Source organism: Fonsecaea nubica (genome assembly GCF_001646965.1).
Source record: "Fonsecaea nubica strain CBS 269.64 chromosome Unknown Scaff84, whole genome shotgun sequence".
NCBI classification, from domain to species: domain Eukaryota; kingdom Fungi; phylum Ascomycota; class Eurotiomycetes; order Chaetothyriales; family Herpotrichiellaceae; genus Fonsecaea; species Fonsecaea nubica.
This window is the reverse complement of record NW_019173757.1, coordinates 115,361-136,853: the sequence shown is the minus strand read 5'-3', so window position 1 is coordinate 136,853 and position 21,493 is coordinate 115,361. Positions and strand designations below refer to the sequence as shown.

The following is a 21,493-nucleotide window of genomic DNA, read 5'->3' as shown; positions in this document are numbered from 1 at the left end:
CCACACGATCACCTATATATAATATATATATATATATATATATATGCGGTGACTGTTCTACACCATATCCCGGTCACCTATCTCGATCTCCAGGGTTCCATGGTGCGGAGCGGTGACAATACCCACGAGAGGCCTCCTCTGGCGAGTCTCACCTGCTCCTGATGATCTGCGGACCGGTCGAAAAGGTCGTTTAGCACGAGAAGACCATTGAATCCCGGTCGTGCGCGGATGCTTTTCTGCTGGGACCCCAAAGCAGACGTCTGGTCAATTGGGACAACCACTCTTTCACACACATCCACACACATCCACACACACACAAAGATGTCAAAGCGTGTCCTCGACAGTGCAGTATGTCCTTGTTCCATTTTTCTCCCATTTTTTTTTTGGCCTCGACTAACGATTTCAAACCCACTTCACAGCAGGCATGTTCCCGGGAAAATCACGCCGCGAGAAATCAACATTCTCGCTATCCTGACTACGCATCACGTCGGTCTATCGGTCTCCCGCTTCCCTCCTCAGCCGCCAAGATTTCACGCTTTGTCCCTGTCGCGGTCGACCCTGGGAATCCGTGTTGTTTCTCCTTGCAATGCTCTTCGGAGATCGGGGGTGATGGAGCAATGTGTGTCTCGGAGAGAGAGTGATCAACTTACAACACGGACAACGGAAAAGAATCCTACGACGTCCTCCGCATCCCCCGACCTTGACCCGACCATCCCTGCCTGCCTGGCCTGCCTGTCTACCCTTCTACCAGCCTTCTTACCACCCTGTCCTACCTGCTGCGTCCGCCCCCAACAAACCACAAACGACAGGTCACATATGGACGAACCACAATACCACGATCAACGGGACTTCCACAAGTCCCACGGATCGCACACAATGCGATACACGCCCGCCCTCCTTGTTGCCCTGACCCTATCAGGAGGGGTTGGTTACCCCGAATTACTTTGCCTGCGGCACACGACGGCCACCCAGGGTTTTTCTTCCTTTCCAACCAAGCAATCACACTTTACAACCAGATACCACAGATGCCCCCACACTTGCTTGCAAGATCCAGAACTTTTTCTTGTTGCTTCGTTGGTACGAGGTACTCGGATCCCAAGCCAAACAACCAAGCTGTTGCCCTAACCCTATCGGGCAGGTTAGCCGAACTCATGTCCACGGCCGCACAGAGCAAGGTCGCGGACGCGCTCGATTAGATTTCCTTGTCTAATCAATCAAGTTATTCCACTTATTTACACAAGCGGCCATGGGCCGAGAGATAGATCGGCCGGGCGGCCCGCGGTGGGGGGGGGGGACAAGACCTGGAGAATGATGCAGCAGCCGCACCGCACACACGCGGCGCTCACTGACGTTACAAACTCCAAGCTACACGCAGAATTGCCGCAGCCTGCATCCATTCCCTCCATGTCGGCATCAGATGGGGGTTTGGGGGGCGCAACAAGAAAGTCCAAGGCAGGAAGGTCCATGATCGGTCATAGAAGAGAATGGGTGAGCGGGTGAAGTGGGTTGAAGTAAACGAAGGGTAGGTACAACGAAACAAGATATCAAGATAAATCCTGAATAGCTGGAGACCCGCACCAACGATAAAAACATGGGGGGAAAAACGTTCTTCTACCAGAGTACTAAATCCGTGAAGTGAAAGTGCAAATCTAAAGCGAACAAACAAACAAACAAGATCCTCCACGAAAAAGAAAAAGCGACCGTTCCTTTCCTCAGGTACATTTCCAAGCCTGGCCAGAATCATTCCCACAAAACAAAGCCATATCATGTCGTCAAGGAACCAAAGCGTATCCCATCCAAGCATGTCGTAAATCGTCTCAACCAAACAACATCGAAAATCCAAAATTCTACCAGACAATTGTAAACCTCCCCATCGTTGCCGTCGTCATCGTTGCATTCTTGCCCTATCTCTCCCAATCTCAATCACGTTGTCGTCATCACTCACAGATCCTTCTTCGGTGGTGGCTTCACGGTCGCGTGCGTCCCTCCCACAGTGACGGTGAACAACTTGGGGTCGCCGGCGTGCACCTCGCCACTCTGGTCGGCACCACCGCTCGGCTGGACATCATCATAAGGGAACGCATAGCCCTTCCCGTCCAGGTTGAGAGAGTGCACGATCCGGGAGTAGTGGTTCGTGGTGGGGTCCTTGTAGTACATGTTTTGAGAGGCTGGGAAAGAGTTGGAAACGAGCAGGGTCGAGCGGTTGAAGGCCGCCGCCAGTCGGGGGATGATGGCGTTGGTTTGGGCGTTGGCGCCCGTCGCGAACGGTCCGGTCGAGCAGGTGAAGATGTCGCGGGTCGACGGTTTTGCGAAGCTCGATCCGCCAAAGTTGAGGGTGCCGTTGTTGTTGACCTTTGCCGACACGGTGCCGAACGAGGCTTGGGTGTCAATGGACATGGATTGAGAAGCAAACTTCTGCCAGGCCCGGTTGATGTAGCCGTCATAGTAGTTTGCAAACAATGAAGGGTTGGTCACCATCCCTTGGTTTGGAGACAGCGCACGCAGGTTCCGTCCGTTGTGGGTGACAATCAGTTTATCCCAGCCTTTGCCGTCGGCGGCGTGCTGGGCGCGGAGACCGCTGCAGACTTGGTCCAGGCCGTTAGCGGGCATCCCCGAGACATGGTGCGTTGCGCCACCCTGGGTCGTGAGGGTCAAGGCGATGGGTGGGCCGACGAAATCGACGTAGCTTATGTTGGCGTATAGTTGATCGCTGTTGAATGTGAACTCGGCAAAGCCCCAATTGGTGTTGGCATTGGGATCGGACGGATTGGTGACGGACGGCTCAACCAACGCAGGGCCCGGGTTGAGCAGGAATTTCAAAGGCGCATCTATCGAGAACCAAATGCGGCCGCCGGCGATATGGGGTATTGTCACCGTCGTTGTGTGTCCCGGAGCTCCGAGGGGAATCGCACAGTTTTGTGGGATAGACGAACCCACCGCACCTGGAGAGCTGGGATAGAAAGGGGTTCTCCCATCCGCGGAGAGGAGAAACAAGGCGTTGCCACGGTCGATCGCTTGACCTGTGACATAGGCGTAGACAGTGTTGGATGTGGTCTGATTTTGTAACGCGATCTGTAGACTTGAGCCTCTTGCCAGAGCTGAAGTCGGCTCAATCGCAGCCGGCACTTGAGGGGCGGCGGCGGAAGACTCTCCAGTGCCGACGCGTCGAATAAATTGTTGAAGGCGCTGCATTGTTACAGATGGTCGCGAAACGAAGACTTGAGCTGAGCTAGTTGACTAGAGTTGAGTTGAGATGGGATGAGGATTGAGAATTGAGAATTGAGAATTAATCGACGTCGAGATATGCTCGAGACTTTATGTCTTTCTCGGAAAAGATGGCGACGTCATTTCCCAGCCAAATGTTTGATATAGCTGCTCAGCTTGGACCTCTCTCATCCTGCCTTGCCTGCCCATACAGAAGGCAACCATCATACCCCAATGTCGTCTGATGCTCATTTGCCAATGGACAACAAAGGTTCAAACTTAGATTCTTCGTTTCAGGGACTCTTTTACGTGCAATATCAGCCCCGTCGAGGAACGTGGCACGAACCGAGGCCGCTGTACCAGATCTTGACAGGGGTCCGATGGTGCCGCCGTGTCGCTATTGGTTGCGTACCTGACCGGCCCAAAACGCGGATGACCAAGGTTTTGATCGCCTGATTCCTGGTTGCACGCTCGGCACCCATCGTTGCAGCCACACAAGGCCGGAAGATGCAACCCGTGACGTGGCCATCATGAGGTTAATTCCCCTCGAGTGCGACCGGTTTTGGGCAAGATCCTTTCGTGTTGGTCAAGGGTGGATTCCCGGTTTGATGGGGAAGCTCCCGAAACATTGAAGAGTGCGTTTCATTGCGGTCAATCAGTCATCCGTCGTCGATGGATCATACCCTGAAGGACAGTCTTGTTGGTCGCAGAATGCCGACAACCTCACCGTAACGTCATACCAAAAAGGTCCAATAACTGGGAAAGACGAATTCTTCCTCAAAGATCTTCCTAACTTGTTCCAGAACGAACTTTTCCACCTTTCCCACGTTTTTGAGTGCTTGTTTGCCCTCCTCCTGTCGTCCAATCTCGCTCTCCACGTGGATTTCCTGCAGTGGCCCTGGCAGACCGGTCCCTGAACCTGTCGTGCTACCTGCTTTCTTACGTTGCTCATTTGCCACGCTTTCTCCGACCAGTGCAGCGGCGTCTTCAGAATCGAGAAAGCAAAAGTGCATCTTTTTCTTAACCCAAGCCACGATGGCGACCCCGTCAAATGTCAGACCGGTGATGGCTAGCTTGAGGGGAATTCCAACAAAGCTCGGCATTGGATAGTCAAGTAGAATTTCGGCCGTTAGAGTCATGCGCACGTCCCCGGAATACTTGACCCGTGCCACCACTTGCAGATCTGACGCCTGCCTGCTCTGAAGCCTAGATGCCGACAAAGGCGTCAATGCATCGAGCGTAGCATCGTCCAGGCCGCTATCGCCGACAGGCTGTGCTCGATGAGGCAATCGAGGTGATGAGATTCCGGATTCTGAATCACGCGGAGACGAGATACTGTTTGCGGTGGAAGGTCGCGTAGAGGGGTCATCTTGACCTGTGACGTCTTGACTCACTGGCTTCATGTGCGTTGATCCATGAATAGGCATCTGGTGCGGCAGAGCGAAATTATGAGACGGATCGTACGACCAAGATCGAGGGCTGAACGGTGTTCCACTTGCAACTGCGGCCAACGGTGTCTGAGTCCCAGAGAGGCCGCCTCCAGGGAAATGGAAGTAGCTGAGATTAGATGTGCCGCCTGGGATGCCAGGGGTGGTACTTCTTGGGAAAGGCCCCATTGCAAAAGCCTCGTCACCTGAGCTGAGACCTTCTCGAAAAGCGGTCGAAGGGTTGAAGTGAGCAAACCCCGAGCCTGTAACTATGTTGGACGGTCGCGGCATCGAGCGTGAATGCTGAGAAGACGAGGCAGGATCCTGCGGCTTATGGCGGTTTGTGGTCTCGGCCCGCTCGTTCTGTGCAGACCCAGGCGCAGATTCGTGCGCATCTTGGTCGCCGCCTACCTCCTCCTCTTCCTCTTCTTCTTCATCCTCGTAGAAGTCAGGAAGCGGGTCACAGATATCCTTGATTTCGATTTCAGGACAGACTGATCCCAGCTCGAATGAATGGACATGAACGGCATTGATGAAGCGGGGAAGGGGAATCTGCTGGAACTTGTCATGGACGAAAGCGCGAATCTTCTCGGCGAGGGCGGCGCCATCGGGGCCCGAAGTGATCTTCTCCCATCCGATATCCACAGACATCTTGTCGCATCTTCGGGGGTCTGGACAGGGGAGGAGGAGGAGGAGAGGGCACCAAGGCTGCAAGGGTAAAAGTGACAACTACGAGGCTTCCCACTGTGGCGAGGCTTGGCATTGTTGACACTTTGACCAGGATGGAAAAGACAATTCTGCAGCCTTACCCTGAGGACTTGTAGACAGCCCATGGACTAGACCAGATCGCCATCAGATACTGCAGCACACAAGTTGATTTGAACTCTATCGCGACCATAAGACTCTACTGCTACGGACAAGTTAAGGCTAGAGAAGTACGAGGACGAGCCCACACCAAGAAATATGCCCAGATGATCAGCGTGCAGGTGTCGGTGACCAGAACAGGAGGACTGTAAGTTTTCCGCGCAAATCAGTCGTGGATCGTATTATTTGGTCCCTTGTTGATCTTAACTGGTATATCAAGTTATGCACCTCACCGGCATTTAGGCCAGGCGTATCCTAGGCACTCGGGGTCGGAAGTCCTTGTTACACCGGACAGGCGTCCTCCAGTACGCAGCGTAGGTGTATCCTATGAGGAGGCATTCAGGAGAGGCGTGCTCTGGACACTCAGGGCAGAGTACGTGGGTACATGCATCCATAGAAAACAAGACCATGAAATCCATGTCTCCTCCCCACCTTGGCGTGTCTCTGTAGTGACTAGATGTATGTGGGCAGGGTAGGTTTCCGCATAGGGTAAACTACACGCGTGAAGAATCGAGGGGTCTCGGAACCTCAACGGAGTAGAGAGTGTTCTCCTAGAAACATGTGGAGATTGTCCATATCTTTTGCCTCGCCAGCCGTCTCTTGTCTTGACCGCTCTTTTTAGGATTCGGAAGGATGTGGTGGCCCGGGAGATTGACTTGTAGGTAGGTCTGGCAAGGGGATGATGTGGTCAATAGTCATGATGTGATGTGTGGTGGTGTTGTGATGAGGTTGATGAAGGTACTTGAGAAGCTGGTGCTGCTTTAGCTGCCAAGGGCCGCAGCGAGACACGCGAGTCCATGCCAAGCCCCGCACATTGCGGCTTTTTCCCTGCGACTCTTTCACCGCCTTCTTGATCAAACTTCATCCTCTTCATTCTTCGTCAATCTTTCCCATCGTCACGTCAATGTATCGAGAGAACGATGTCCGTGTATGCTCTTGATGACAGCTGAAACGCTGCTCCACGTGCCAAGGTCAAGGTAAGCCCACTTCTTCGCCGGAAACGCATTTCCGAGCCCCGGGTACTCCCTCTCGGACTGAAGGAAGCAAAACAATTCCCCCTTCTGTACTCAGTACATTGCCCACAAAAGAATGTCCGGAGGCAATCTCAGAAAGAACCTTATCGCCTTTCCGTTGCTTTCCGTGGGACCTTGAGATGCTGCACTCCCCCAAAGCCACTGGCACGGTGTGTCTCGTATCACATTCAGGTAGTGTGGGAGTCCAATCCAGCCTTTGGGTCGCCACACACCACGTGCCGCCACAATTCGAGTGAGCTGCCGCCTAAGGCCCGGCTGGACGCCCCATTACCAGTGGCTATGACACCGCTTTACCGTCACACTGACAAACCCAAGTGGGAGTCGACCATTTGAAGGGTGTTTCGATGCATCAAAACCACGCATAACTGGCTTCGAGAAATTCTCCGTCATCAGCGTGCGTTACACAGGCGTTGCTCGGGGCCTGATTATCATGCCACACTAACCGAGGTTAACCACGGTCATTCCCGGGCTTACATTAGCTTGGAACGGACCCACCACTGACGATGTCCATGTCCAAGTTGGAAACCTCGACCATGATGATGCCCATCGAGACACGTCCAAGCACTCCCCCAGCATGCTACCGGTTTTATCCGCGATCGACGGGCTTTCAATTCGCCCTCGACATTGTTCACGGCGAGAACGGTAAGGTCAACCCCTGGCCAAACGCTGCATTGACTAGTGCCTTCGTGAACTAAATCTCGGAATCGTTGTTGTGGAATTGTGGGAGAGGGGAAGTCTACGAGTATAAGAAAGGCACCCGGGCCCAGGAAGCACCCGCACTCTTCTCTTTCCTTGCGACCAGGAAGTCCCCATCTGTCAAATCCACTTCTTGCCATCCTGAAAAAACCTGAGGAATCACGGGCACGCACTGATTTCCAATCTATTGACGCCACACGTGGTATCAATCAGCTTCTGCCGACATAATCTAAGCAAAAGCCCGCACGCGTGATATCCGGTGTCCCGAGGCAACTTTAACAAAGTCGTCGTTGCGTCATATTGGAAAACAAAGAACTCACATAAAGAACATCACAACACTCTTTATTTGCATCATTCGGCCTTGGACTTCTTGAGTCCTTCAACCACCAGCTCCCAACTATCCACACATTCCATTCCTTGGAACATCACAAACCAGTCGCTTCTACAAAATGTCCGCCCTCACTAATAAGTTCCTCACCCTCATCCCTGCCGCCCACCGCGTCCATGTGACCTCTCCCATCACCGTCGAGAATGCCACCAGCGACGAAGCAGTAGTCCCTGTACTTCAAAAGACCCGACGATCCAGCTCCAGCGCCTCTGCCGAATCCAACTCGGCCGCTGAAGAACCTGCTCTGCCAAGCGACATTGTTGAGTCTCCTGTCGAGTCAGTCAAGCGCACCCAAACCGAGCAAGTCGTCACCCACCAGTTTTTGAGGTTGGGTAACTAGGACATGACACCGCGCCGGCAACTTTGCGTCAAAAAGTTCACCAAGCTGTCTCTTTATGTCGTTGATCTCTTGGGCCAGAGGCGATTCTTTCGGCCTCATGACGAATTTCCATTACGATTCTCTGTGCACAGCTGTTTTAACACCTGACATGCCAGCGGTTACGCTTAGGAGTTTTTTCTAGTACTTTCCTTTGTCATTAGGATGCACAGTACGCTATCCACGGGAAGGGATTGGTTGGTGTTTCTGTACGATTTACGTGGTGTTCTCTCAACTGAGAAGAACCCGAGCAAGAGCAGGATGAGATTGTTTTTCCTAGTTTACAGCCTGGCAAAATGAAGGGCAGTCCTATGTGGGACGAACAATGAGAACCCAAAAAGTAATTCATTGTCGCGAGAATGACAGTTTTCGTATTATTTTCAGGTTCTATACTGACAATGGAATTCGTGGGGTCAATACTTGCAGAGGCTTGTTTGCTGCGTTGTCCATCATTGACTTGGATCTGTGTACCATCCATGCATGCAACGCTATCTCCGACACTACTTGGTCTACTATCCCCTCCCAGCGCTGGCAGCCTGGCACCAGTGGTTTGCAAAACAATGCAAGTCGGAATCTTCTTTTGCCCACTCACCCAACCAGCTAACCTAGCCCATTGTTCCGTGACCCACCGTGTGTAGAAGTTCCCCCGATAGCTGGGCGGTTGCCCGTGTCTGTATCCGAGCCAGACCAATTATTGTGAAGCCGAATGTCATGATCAGATCATGATAGATAGGACAGACCGAGACGAGACGAGAACGTTGAGGGTGTCCTCAATCAACCCATGTCTATCCGACCAGTCTCCCTGCCTCTCAGGACATACGTGGGGACCGAATCAAGAGACTTCCTACTACTCGTAAGAATTACTCGTAACCTCGGCGCAGCGCCACCAAGCTCCACGGCATTATCTTCATCACCAACATCCTCGAAATCATCCTCGAATCCTCATCGTCATCATCAGCTGTCTCCACTCTGGAACGCAGCCCCCCTAGGTAGGTAGGTCATGACCAAGAAAAAAGATCCAAGGAAGGAGATGGACAAAGAAGAACGAGAACGAGAACGGATGCCTGCCCCTTTTCCCTACGAGGACCAACGAGGACCAACGAGTACGAGTAGTAAACACCCCTTCCTGGCCCCCAGTCCCAACTCCAAGTGCAAGTTCAAACCCCACTCACTCGCTGAGGATGGTCTTCCGAGAAGGACTGTGCCATTATTCATGACTCGTAAATTACTTGGTTCCTTGCCTCTTATTCCGGACACACTTGTCACTGACCCTGGTGGTTAATCGGTAAGTGGTTGGTTGTTGGTTGTCCACTAGAACGGGGCGCGAGAGTCTCTGGTGGAAATGCGGGGTCATGCCCGATTTCGGGTCCTGAAGCGTCGTCGGCGACGGTGGGATTGGTCCATCCTTCCACGACTCCCGGGGAGATGTGGGGTGGATAGAACGAGGAGGAGGGCTACCGCGATCGAAGATTGGTCTGTACAGGCTTGACAAGGTACATAGGTAAAAAACAAAAACCTTGGACCTGGGGCTTGAGAAAGGGAAAGACGGGACGGGGTTTGATGGCCGAATATTTTTTTGATGATGGACGTTTCTCTCTCCCTCGTCAAAGAGCAAAGAAAACAGACATCCGTAAAACCCGAAGAGAATACTCGGTAGGTCCAATGAAAATACCACTGGTGCCCACCTCCAGAAGCAGGCTCGGCTCAACAGGCCTGTCCCTAGGATGAATTTCCGGGTCAATATTGTCCACAATTCCATGTCGATGTTGTGATTGTAGATGACAAAGACAAAAAAGACTCCGTGCCCTTTCTCTGACGGAAGACGGCCCGACCACTTATCCAGAAAATGGCCACAATCCACCATGCCATGAATCCCCCGCAAACCCCCTCCTCCAGCAACCCGAACAATGACTTGTCAGATGAAAATCCCCAGTGTCTCGGTAACTTGGACGACAAGGCCCCCAAGGGTCGTGTTCGCGACGCTAACACCGTAAACACCCAAGCCGGTAAGGAGGAGTCCAGTGTCAGCCTCAAGCGGACCGAGGAGGTTACCGAGGATGCCACCTCTTTCGGCGAGGTTGTTCAGCACTGGTCAGAGTGAGTCTCCCTCCTATCAGAATTCTGAACAGCAAGCGATCCACATACCTCCAGGTGCCAATGGCAGGGGGTCCGCAATAGGGCTGGTATTTGCCATGCTGGCCATGAACGGCAACAACGCAAGCAAGATCTGAGTCTTCATCTTCTGGGTGGAGAGCTTTCTGATACTGATCGCTGGGTAAATCTTGAGGATGACCAGGTGTTGGAGGTCGAAAGATTCAGGTGCGTGTCGAAGAGCTTCGCGCAGTTGACAGTAAGGATATGATCATGACCTTATATCTCGTCGTGCCCTATACCAGGCGAGAGTCTTGCCTCCTTTCCAGCCATGCATCTTTCCCACCTCTTCATCGGAGGATGTGTCACCTGTGCTTGAGTGTCATGGGCGTGTGGCCTGCTTCCTTCGAACCATTCTCAAAATTCGATACCCCTGAAACAAGGCTGTCGCACAGTGACCGAATTCTCGGGACATTGTAACGCAACGGCGTAGTTTTGTTGAGGCCGTCACTGAAGTATGTTCTTCTTGGAGCTGAGAGGTTCGGGATTTGTCGATCTCAACCGTCAAGATGACAAAGTCAGGGGCGCGTTTGATGGTCCCCAACCTCGATGCGCTGTAGGGACTGGACCATTGCTGATCGATTGTGATTGTCGCAGCAACTGACTGACAGGTTGCGGCTCTCTTCGTGTCTCTCGACACCTTGCCACCTAGTGTTCTGGCCAAAGCACAAGGAACAAACTCCCCGAGGCTGATTGGATTTAGGGGGAGCCTCGTGGTCGGTTGACTTTCCTCCAGGGAGAAGCAGCTCGGCTAACGAGCCCCTAAAAGGGCAAGTAACAACTACTGCGTTTCTCCAAAGGCGTCACTGCGCATCTTCCCTCTTCCCCCGCAATGGATCCCAAGGTCTTTTGATGTCGCACTACTCCGTTCCATGCGGCCTTCTGTTGCGTTTTCGATTCTGCTTTCAAATATTGTGCTTGTCTGTGCTACAATGAGCTGACACCGACCTCTATCTCAGCTCGCCTGTTTCCCAATTCTTGTGTCAAAGCATTCTTCTCGACATAATGCCTCAGCTACTCAAAATCGGGGTATCCCAATCCCGGACTCTCTCGTCCCTGCAAGAGACCTTGTCCGCCCTTCGTGAGACCACCCAGTCGGCTGCGCAGAAAGGCGTGTCCATTCTTCTCTTCCCTGAAGCCTACCTGGGTGGGTACCCGAGAACGTGTTCCTTTGGCGCTGCGATCGGAGCACGTACAGCCGCAGGTCGTGATCAGTTTCTCGCCTACACAAAATCCGCAGTGGACTTGGGCGATACACCGTCGGGGGCTGGGGATGACTGGACGGACAGAAAGCTGCCAGTGAACAAGGAGACCGGTCGGAGAGGAGATGGGACCCGAGAGTTTCTCGAAGAGGTTGCACGAGAGACCGGCGTGTTCGTCGTGACTGGACTCATCGAAAAGGCAGGAGGCAGTCTGTATTGTGCGGCAGTATATGTCGACCCAAAGAGAGGTATCATAGGCAAGAGAAGGAAAACCATGCCTACGGGGTCGGAACGGCTGGTGTGGGCGCAGGGCCAACCTTCCACACTGAAAGCGGTGGCTACGACCATCAAGGGAATCCGCGTGGTCATGGGATGTGCGATTTGCTGGGAGAATTTCATGCCTCTGTTACGGTACAGTCTCTACAGCCAGGGTGTGAATCTATGGCTGGCGCCTACAGCTGATGCGAGGGATACGTGGGAACCGCTGATGAAGACTGTTGCTGGAGAGGGCCGCTGTTTCGTTCTCAGCACCAACCAATGTATGAAGAAGAAGGACTTGCCTACTTGGGTCACAGGCAACCCAAGCGAGTGGTTGTCGAAGCGGCCGAAACCCGAGTCGGAGATATTGGTGAATGGGACTGCTTCTTCACACCACCACTCGGTGGGTAGTGGTGGCCGAAGGCTGTCCATGACCCGGACGGAAGAAAATCACGAGATTGCATGGCGCTGCAAAGACTCTCCGATCGACGAAAGCAAACCCCTCGAATCGTCGACACAGGAAGTAAACAACACCGCAACTCCCTCTACGCTCCCTGACGGTGAGGAATACGTCACCCGAGGCGGCGCCTGCATTGTCAACCCGCTAGGCCAGACCATCGCTGGCCCAGTATGGGAGAAGGACAACGAGCTCCTATGGACCGAGGTCGACTTTGATGATTGCGAGAGGGGACACTTGGATTTTGACGCCACGGGCCATTATGCACGCCCGGACGCGTTCAAGTTGACCGTCGAGGGGCTGGAGTTGATTCCACCCCCTTGAAACTAGCCATCTACATATGTATATATTCCGTATCATAGGTCAACTGTGAAAATAAACAAAAGAAACGGATCTTCACGAGGATTAAGATGGGAAGTGCGTCGTCCATATACTACACAACCCTCCCTGCTCATCAGATCAAGCCGCCAAAGGAAGAAAAGGCGTAACACGTAAACTCAACCGTGTGGAAAGACCATGGCCGGAGAAGACACCCTCCATATAACTATGCCTTTTCTGTTTTCCCCTTTTTCTCACGCTCCCCAGCAAGCCTCGGTGGCCCTGGCCGTCCAATCCTGTCTTCATTCTCATCTACGCCTTTTTCAATCCTCTCCTATCCTTAAAGGATCTCTACCACATCCTACCCTACATTATCACCATACCACCACATCGCCCTACCTGTCTTGTCTGTCCTCATCCTCATCCTCATCCTCATCCCATCCCGACCTGATTATCGCAAGTTGTCCCGCCGGATAAATTACAACACCCACCACGCACGCACGCGGCAAAGATGGACTCGTACTCAAAGATCGGCAGGTGAAAATTTTTTATTCTGGTCTCATGCGCTGCGTCAAGCAGGCATCCAGCTCAAGATCAAGCAATGGGAGCAAAAGAATGCAGATCGAGCGAGGTAAGAGACGGACATCGCGGAGAGATGTGTGCCAGCACGACAATGGGGTGGACTTGTAACAGAGAGATGGGAGAAAGAAAAGAAAAGGGAGGAGAAAGGGAAAAAGGGAGAAAGGGTTGATGGTAGTCTCGTCACAAATGACTCGACAGGGGCACATGGGCATGAGAGCCTGCGAGAGCATGACACCAGGGTTGTGTCCGCGTGGTCAGAGGGCAAGATTGGTCTGCCCAGTTCCAAACAGTGTTCGTGTTCTTTTGACAAGAGTATAGCTCGACTCACATTTATTCCTCCGTCAAACATTCGGTGACGGCCAAGGGTATCGTCAATCCAAACCCGCTTCCACCCACATTCGGCCTCCCATAAACACAGCAAGATCATTTTCCCTGGCGCCGTTCATCTCCGGGCTGTGACCAGCATCATATGGTAGAATCAATATGCCACTCGTGTCCTCATATCCGAAATCTTCCTCTCGATCTCCCTTACACTTCGGTCCAGCTCTCCCGAAATCATCTGTTTCTTATCATTCGAGAGCAAGAAGAAAGTCTCGCACAAATCGCCATCAATGATCCCTTTGGAGGGCGCGTAGTATGACCGGTAGATGAGATGATCTCGACCCAAAATTGGGGGGTTGCCATTGTTCGACGAGAGTTGCATCTCCAGAGACTGGAAGAAATCAACATCTTCGCGGCTTACGAACGGCACCAGCATGCCCAGCGTGCCCTGAAACCCCGTCCAGAACACCACATCTCGACCACCGGCCACGAGACTCGTCTTCTGAATGCTGGTGGGAATGTCGCCGGGGAAATAGTGCACCATGAGACTCAGTCGATTGGGTGCACCGCTGAGATAGGCTCGTTCATGAATTAAATGTGCTCCTGAGCCATCTTCGTCGGCCTCTTCAGAAGCCTTGGTTGGGCAACGCAACAACCAGAGATTCCCGAACTTGTCGCCGCCTGCCACGGTTTCATAATCGACCATGGCGCAACACGTTGTCCAGCGAGCAATGACGTCGTCGACAAATGGAATAAGCTTGTTTTCTTGGTACTTGTATACACAGTATGTTACACTCTCCTGGATATCGCTGACGATAATTCTGCTTCCCTGGGTCTGTAAGCCAACGACGATGTTCGGGACTGCTTGAACTTGGCACTTGCGCAACATTTGTTTCATTCCGAGGTCATAGATGCGTAGATCTGGTCCAATGCCTGCCAGGAGCCGGCCCTGGAAAGCAAGCAAGGCGGTTGGAGGTTGCTCCACTTTTGTTTTGTGGATGAATTCGAGTTCTTTACCGTCTTCGTGGAAGCGATAAACATGTAAGAAACCGGCCGAGAATGAACGAGGACTGATCACCAGATCCTTTGCCGTCCCGACAATTAGGAAGGTTTCGTCATCTTGTCCTGCGAATGGCGCTGCTGTGATGCTGGTGGCACATTCATTATCCTCCAGCTCAAGAGTGAAGACGACGGATTTGGTCGTGACTGGGTCGACGATCTGGATACATGACGCCCAGTGGCCGGTCCCACGAGGATATCCAAACTCTTCGGGAGGAAGTTGGACCGCATCTCCATTAACAGCCGTGGATTCTGTGAGCAATTTTGTTCTGGTGGCGGGCGCAAGAACGTTGTTGTCTGCTTCAATAACGTAGAACAAAGCTTGCTCAGGATGTTTGACGAATTTCCTGGGGGTGTACGAGAGTGGAATATTCTCTTGTAGCAGGTTTCGGGACAGATCTTCGATCGTAAATATCCTAGGACAGACAGTCAGAAAAGCCAGAGAGGAATATTTTCGAACAGATTGCGGTGGAGGAACATCAGAAGGAACAATTGGTTGAGTTTTGGAGTCCGCATGAGTCGTTGACTCTCGGAAAGAGCATAGTTATGGGTTCATCACTTGAAAGACTTCGACATCGGGAATAGGACTTACCTTAGGTTTTGTCCTTGAATGCCCACCATTCCCTCGGGACATTGTTCGCTTGTAAAGTTCCAGACGTACTGTAAGCCAACGTAGTCGAGTGGTGTCAGCATGAAGCCGTTTGTTTGCCTGTCCGTATATCCAAGCCATGGTCGTGAACTTAGTGCCATGACGGCATTCTGCCCCTTGACTGAGACGCGGAAAAGCTTTGCCGGCTTCAGACCCAAAAAGCGCGTCCGCGTGTCGGAGAGCTCGCCAGTAATTTCATCCAGGACGGTTCGTAGGTAGACACCAGAGTAGAGACCAATATGGAGATAGAGCGTGCTCCCGCCTGATGTGGAGTCAGCCATGGCCATGATTGACAGAGCTGAAGGTGCCGAAGTCAACGCTTGCACTGATTTGTTTTCGAGCGTTGAATCGGGGTCGAGACTTAATATCCTGACTGTGGAATCGTCGCATCCAACAGCAAGGAATGAGCTTCGAACCCGGCCCTCGGGCACCTCTCCAAGTGATAGACAAGTCACGGTTCCGGTCATTTCTCTTCGCTCATCATATTCTGCCAAGGATCCATCAGAGTCCATTTCAAAATAGACAATTTCGCCTGAACTCAGAGCTACGGCGACTTGTCGCTCGTTTGTGGAGGCAGCGACAATGGATCGATGCTGAGGTGCCGGCCACTCGTTCACCCGCTTGTCGGCTCGAATGTGTCGGATACCCTTGGGGTGTACTTGAATCAAAGCATCCTCGCCCAGCTGTTGCACGGCAAGGGTCGGAGCTGTTGAAAGAAAACCCGTGTCTGTGACTTCTTCCACGGTTTCCCCAATGCTAAGCACTAGGGTTCCGGTGCGGAAAGATAGCACGATATAAGCGTCGTACTCGTCTTCCCTTGTCAATTTGGTCGTCCACACAGCCTCAGGCTTGTCAGGGAGCTCAGATTCCACAATCTCCGAAACAGACAGACCGTGCTTGAGAGTCTTGAAACTGCTTCGAGCACCCGATCCGCATATCGAGTAGATCTGTGGCGCATCTTCATCAAGAAGGTTGGCAACTTTGCAGTCCAGTAAGGGGTTTGCAGCATCTATGCTTTGCACAAGGTTGAGATTTGCGAGAGGTCGCACATGGAAAAAAGCTGGGGTGTAAGGTGCTGTTGGATCTGAAGGGAAATCGTCACTCGTGAATTCTGTCTCGTCGTCGTCATCTCCGAGCTTTTCAAATTGGTAGAAATGGTGGTTGCCACTTTCGCAGGCCACAAATAAAAACCCACTCTTTAATATGAGCAGATTGTTCGCCACAGGCACTGTGTCGAAGTATTTCAGTTTAAGTGCCTTGACCTCACCAGTCGGCTGACCATTCTCGTCCTCGACCATTTCTATGGTGACTTTGAAGAGGTCACCGTCCTCGGTTTGGAGAAGCAAGAAGAACTGGCCTTTCATTTTGTGCATAACTCCCGCCACGATGTGGCGCTTGCGTTCGGGATTCTCGAGCACACCTCTTCTCCGGGGAATTGGCACACGAAAAGCCTCCTGATTTGAGTGTCGGTACGTGATATTGTCTTCACCACAGACGAGAACGCCACTCGGCCCATCGGATCCACCAGGCACCTGGAACAGCTTGATGGCACTCCTTGCCACAGGCTCAGCCCACTTACGGACAACATGGTTAAGGCCAAGGTCAAGCTCGTAATAGACTAGAAGCTTTTCCACCTCTTCCAGGGCCTGCCCACTGGGATCCTGGTCCACCTCGGTGTAATCGACTTCGAGTGCCGCGAATATGGGGTTTTCGTAACCGACATCAAGGGCTATGCATTCAAAGACGAGAGTCTGAGGTTTATGGGCTTCGAGCGGCGAAGAGATGGTCAGCTCGGCCTGCGCATTTCGATTCAAGACGTAGACAAGCTTGTTCTTTTCGACGGACGCAATCAGACACGCTCGTCCTTTCGGATCGACAGCGAGATATTGACCGGGAATGACTCTTCGGATGCCCGATTTTCCGTAGGTCTCGAGATGGACGCGATTGAAACGATTCTGGTCGCGGAGATATTCGAGGATGGTGATGCGCCCCGAGTCCGAGCCGACAATCAGATAATCTACCAGACATATTAGTATGTGTCGGTAGATAAAAAGAAGATACTGACCTTTACTGCTCCCCGCCAGTCGGAAGGCGGCCAGAGACCTGATGATGCCGAAGCAATCCTGGGTGAAGAGAGGGGAGATTTTTCCCTGCGTAGGATCGGGTCTGTGGATGGTGAGCTTGGAGCCCGATGCTGTGATGATCTGCTGCTCTTTTGTACCGGCAAACTGACCCAAGACTGCTTGAGTGATGGCTGAAGGCGGTTGTATAGTCAAGCTATACATAAACATAGAGCTTGTCGTCGCCATGATTGCGCTTGACTGAGGAGAATTCCGGATTGCTTTATGAATGTGCTGTTACTCTAGGAGACGCCCGGTGACATGGCTGCTTGCATTGTCGCAGAGTATCGAGCCTAGAGTATGCTAATAGAGTGCTTTTCTGAGGTCTTCAATTCTCAGCCATGGTTCATCGAATGGACCTCGCACCGTGCCGCATTTCGCAGACTTTCCAGTTGCGCAGAAAAGTTCCAAGTTTGCCAAGAGCAAGCTCACACTAGCCAACTGACGGAGGCAACTGCGCCGATAGCCACTTGGCCACTGCAAGTGAGGGAGGGAGCAGGGGAGCCAAGCAAGGGAGCTTCCCCTCGCCTCTAGTGCTGGTCTTAGCGGCGCAGGCAGCCCCTCCCTTTAAGTAGAACTGCGCAATAAAGGCCCCCCCGGTAATGTGGCCAACCACGGCTAGTACCCGCAGCTTCGTACTTGTAGGCACAAACCGACTGCGCAAAGCCGATCAACTTCGTCACTCTTGCCATCGGATCCATCTGCCAGGTGGTCAGTCTCTCGGTTCTTGCTCTTGATCAGAACTCTTTGACATGCCATTCTACGTCCACACTTGTTCCTCTTACCTTCTCAATTATCCCGACTCACTCTAGAGATCGTCGACGCCTTATCCTCCCTCGTCTTGCGTATCTCTGACAGATCCATTACCCAACAAGCAGCCCTAATCAGAGCTCCGTTGTCCGATCTGAGCATCGCCTATCACCCGTCCCAATTACAAATCCATCGAAGGGAAATCGCTCTGCCTGAGCGGCTTCGCAACGATGGCCGACAGTGCTGGCGCCGAAGATGCCACTGTCACCTTCCACGTCAAATCCTCGGGTAGCCAGAAATGGACGCTGACTTTGCCTTTGTCGACGACGACAAGTGAGCTGAAGAACAAACTCGCCTCTGAAGAATACGCCAATGTCCCAGCTTCAGCTCAGCGACTGATTTACAGCGGGAAGGTGCTGAAAGACCATGAAACTCTCGCCTCTCACAATGTAAAAGAAGGCAACACGATGCATCTGGTGAAGAGCGCTGCTAGCAATCAAAGACAGAACCCCGCTACACAATCCTCGTCCACCTCGACTCCAACCTCGGGAACTGCACCGCAACCCGCAGCTGGGGTGCCTCAAAACCTGGCATCGGGCACTGGGAACGATCCTTTGGCTGGCTTAACGGGTGCCCGGTACGCGGGATTTGCCCAATTGCCAAATCCCAGCATGTTTCAAGAGAATCTTACACCAGATGACTTCCTGCGCCAACTGGATAACCCCCACTTCCAGCAGATGATGCGTGAAGCCATGGGCAATCCCCAGGTTCAGGACATGATCATCAACCAGAACCCCCATCTTAGAGCGATGGGGCCGCAGGCGAGACAAATGCTCAATTCCGACTACTTCAGATCTATGATGACGAACCCTCAAATGCTGCGGAACATGATGCAGATGCAGCAGCAGATGGGTATGGGTCCTTTCGGTGGTGCGGGCGGAGGAGAGGCATTTCCAGCACCTGGCGTCACCAATACAACAGAACCGGGCACTGCCGGCAGCACTCCTCAAAACGTACCTAACAATCCACTAGGAATGCCGCCGCAAGGTCAACCTGGCCAGGCCGGGCAAACAGAACAGCTATTGTCGATGCTACAAAATTTGAGACAAACGAATCAAGCCCTTTCCCATCTCTTTGGTGATCCCAATGCCCAGGCGACGGGAGTGCGTAGTGGAGAAGCTGGGTCTGATAACCAAGAAGCCGCTGGCCAACAGACTGAAAATACAGCAAACCCGACGGCGCAGCGCATTAACCCTTTCATGGCACTGTTTCCACAGGCCACAGGACCCAGCACCACATCTCCCCCACTAAATCCTTTCAATCCCCAGCAGAACCCATTTCTCCAGAACCCGGAGGCCATGCAACGATTCCTGCAAGACATGAACACTGGGCAAGGTGGCGATGGTACGGATTATGGTGGCTTGTTCAATCTCCTTGGTGCCGGCCGGCCAACATCGCCGCCTGACAGCCGGCCGCCTGAGGAGCGATATGCACAGCAACTACAGCAGTTGAATGAGATGGGGTTCTACGATTTCGACCGAAATGTTCAGGCGCTGCGAAGAACCGGAGGCAATGTGAACGGCGCAATCGAATACCTGCTCAGTCACCCTGCAGACTAGCGATGCGAAGATGTGTTGACTTCTCGGGAATTGTTATCACAGCGGTAGCGAAGGGCCTGCCTGCAACATACACCAGCAATATGGTTTAATGAGTGGCAAGCTCGACATGTACAATGTATGCACTCCACAAGCAAGTCCCTTCTCGCCTCGCCCTGTCCTTCTAGTTGTCGTTTGTTACGTCGCCAAATCAGAATCCCGTGCTCAGCCCAAGCCCTGTTCAGAGCTATCTGGCTCTTTGATCTTGCGCTGGACGTTGAAGGTGGTCGAGTATCCGAACCACATCACGCCTGTCTTCTCAACATCAATTCGGCACTTGGCCGATGACTCTGTGCCAGCACCTCTTCACTCATTCCAGCATTTGTTCAAAGACTTTCATGGAGCAAGTCTACGGAGCGCATAATAGTTTCCCAATCCAGGCAGGTTTTGTGCACTACATGTTCAGCATCAACCCAGCGTTAGATCCACGCATAGCTTTCTTCTTCCGACATCATCAACTTCGATCTCTCTTACTGACGACGCATCTAACAGACGTCCGACTCCCTGAAACTTCAGTGCACTCTGGACGAAGCGACCACAGGATGCCTCTGCTCTGTGCACCAGCTCTGGGCCACTCTGACCGTTCAGAGCTTCTGGCGTGGCATCACCGATATACACATACACTCTCACATGCTTGATCCAACGCCGATGACGAGGTTGGATGCCCAAGAACAAACTCTCCATGCAGAGCCCGCTGCATACATTGAATCGAGGTGGCGAGTTGAGCAACGGACGAACTTCGTCATGGATCTGGCGGCATGCCCTTAGGAAGCGGTTATCGAATAGTTTGTAGGCGTTGAGCGCTTCACAGCATACGTCGACGTGTTTGGACGTGCACTTGCCAGGTGTTGAGGAGCATTTGCAGGCGTGGACTTGGGTTGGGCCCAGGACAAGCGTCCATATCTGCCGTCGCAGCTCGTATGGCAGAGCGAGAAGAGGAGGAGGAGTCATGATATGGTCGCAATTGGAGCGGAAGTAGAAAAGGTCTTTGGTGTTGTAGGGATTGAACCTGTTCAGATAGAAAACTTCTAAAACCATCAAATGAGGTCTTATAGGCCTGCCCTGCTTTGTCCTTTGTCTCTTCTCTCCTGCACCCCGATAAGGGGACGTGACTCGTCAGTCAATCAGTCTCTCGCCCATTGTCTGAGAGGTGCTCGATATTTTCTCGTCTTGCCTCATCACTCATGACCGAGAACGCGTATACCACCCACCCACTCACTCAATCCATCTCAAAAAAAGGCCACAAATGGGTTTCTGGGCGCTAGTGCTCGCCTAGCAGTCCTGGCCGGGTGGAATTGCGGTGCGATGCGGTGCGGCGTGGCGCTTAATCAGCTCCAGAAAAAGGAGCGCAGAACCGCCGAATTTACTAGGTGCAGGGAAGCCCAGGAGACAGGGAAACAGGGAAATCGGGCGGGACGATCAGGTAGATAGACACCTAGGTGGGTAGGGTAGCTAGGGTAGGTGGTGGTGGTGTATACATGTGTGGATGTATGTATGTATGTCCGTTTGCTGAGGCGGAGCCAGCCTCGTCTGATGTGCATATTATGCAGGGTTCGCGCCACGGTGCCACGGTAGGTGGGTAGGTACCTAATAGGTCTAGTAGCAAAATAGGTAGGTAGGAGGATGACAAGCTGAGTCATAGCTCGATGGATATGGTATCGAGAGGAGAGGAGAGGAGAGTACTCGGCCCCAGAGTAGTGCCTTCCAGTACTGCCAGTGTAGTGAGAGAGATTGAGACTTTGAGACCATCCTCGATCCAGCAATGGCTGGTCGAAAAGTGGATATGGGGCGGTTCTTTCCTAGAAAGGCAGGAACACTCGATTGTTGATAATGACACCTAGACATGGACCGAGGACATAGGTATGTACATAGATAGGTACGTATGTGTCGACGTCGAAGCGAGGCCGGTAATACGGCTGGAATGGGTGTCCGCATGGTTGCTGTCGCGTTGGTTCAGTAAAACAACAGCCAGCTACCTAGGT

The 21,493-nt window shown here is 52.6% G+C and overlaps 7 protein-coding genes across 7 annotated transcripts; 3 read left to right on the top strand and 4 right to left on the bottom strand.

The window, feature by feature from the left end:
- Nucleotides 1-1,941: 1,941 nt before the first annotated feature.
- Nucleotides 1,942-3,192, bottom strand: AYO20_09320 (hypothetical protein; the record flags this gene model as incomplete). The annotated part of the gene is made up of 1 exon (XM_022647591.1): nt 1,942-3,192. One exon carries the CDS (start codon nt 3,190-3,192, stop codon nt 1,942-1,944), a length of 1,251 nt encoding a protein of 416 aa, XP_022496480.1.
- Nucleotides 3,193-3,938: 746 nt separating this feature from the next.
- Nucleotides 3,939-5,282, bottom strand: AYO20_09319 (hypothetical protein; the record flags this gene model as incomplete). The annotated part of the gene is made up of 1 exon (XM_022647590.1): nt 3,939-5,282. The coding sequence occupies one exon, from the start codon at nt 5,280-5,282 to the stop codon at nt 3,939-3,941; it is 1,344 nt and encodes a 447-aa protein (XP_022496479.1).
- A 1,750-nt stretch (nt 5,283-7,032) lies between these two features.
- Nucleotides 7,033-7,953, top strand: AYO20_09318 (hypothetical protein; the record flags this gene model as incomplete). Its single annotated transcript, XM_022647589.1, has 2 exons — nt 7,033-7,171; nt 7,601-7,953. 2 exons carry the CDS (start codon nt 7,033-7,035, stop codon nt 7,951-7,953), a joined length of 492 nt encoding a protein of 163 aa, XP_022496478.1.
- Nucleotides 7,954-11,145: 3,192 nt separating this feature from the next.
- Nucleotides 11,146-12,381, top strand: AYO20_09317 (hypothetical protein; the record flags this gene model as incomplete). Its single annotated transcript, XM_022647588.1, has 1 exon — nt 11,146-12,381. One exon carries the CDS (start codon nt 11,146-11,148, stop codon nt 12,379-12,381), a length of 1,236 nt encoding a protein of 411 aa, XP_022496477.1.
- A 1,054-nt stretch (nt 12,382-13,435) lies between these two features.
- Nucleotides 13,436-17,295, bottom strand: AYO20_09316 (pre-mRNA-splicing factor rse1; the record flags this gene model as incomplete). Its single annotated transcript, XM_022647587.1, has 3 exons — nt 13,436-14,753; nt 14,930-17,003; nt 17,052-17,295. 3 exons carry the CDS (start codon nt 17,293-17,295, stop codon nt 13,436-13,438), a joined length of 3,636 nt encoding a protein of 1,211 aa, XP_022496476.1.
- Nucleotides 17,296-18,086: 791 nt separating this feature from the next.
- Nucleotides 18,087-19,475, top strand: AYO20_09315 (hypothetical protein; the record flags this gene model as incomplete). The annotated part of the gene is made up of 1 exon (XM_022647586.1): nt 18,087-19,475. The coding sequence occupies one exon, from the start codon at nt 18,087-18,089 to the stop codon at nt 19,473-19,475; it is 1,389 nt and encodes a 462-aa protein (XP_022496475.1).
- A 444-nt stretch (nt 19,476-19,919) lies between these two features.
- AYO20_09314 (hypothetical protein) lies at nt 19,920-20,462 on the bottom strand (the record flags this gene model as incomplete). Its single annotated transcript, XM_022647585.1, has 1 exon — nt 19,920-20,462. One exon carries the CDS (start codon nt 20,460-20,462, stop codon nt 19,920-19,922), a length of 543 nt encoding a protein of 180 aa, XP_022496474.1.
- Between the last annotated feature and the right edge of the window lie 1,031 nt (nt 20,463-21,493).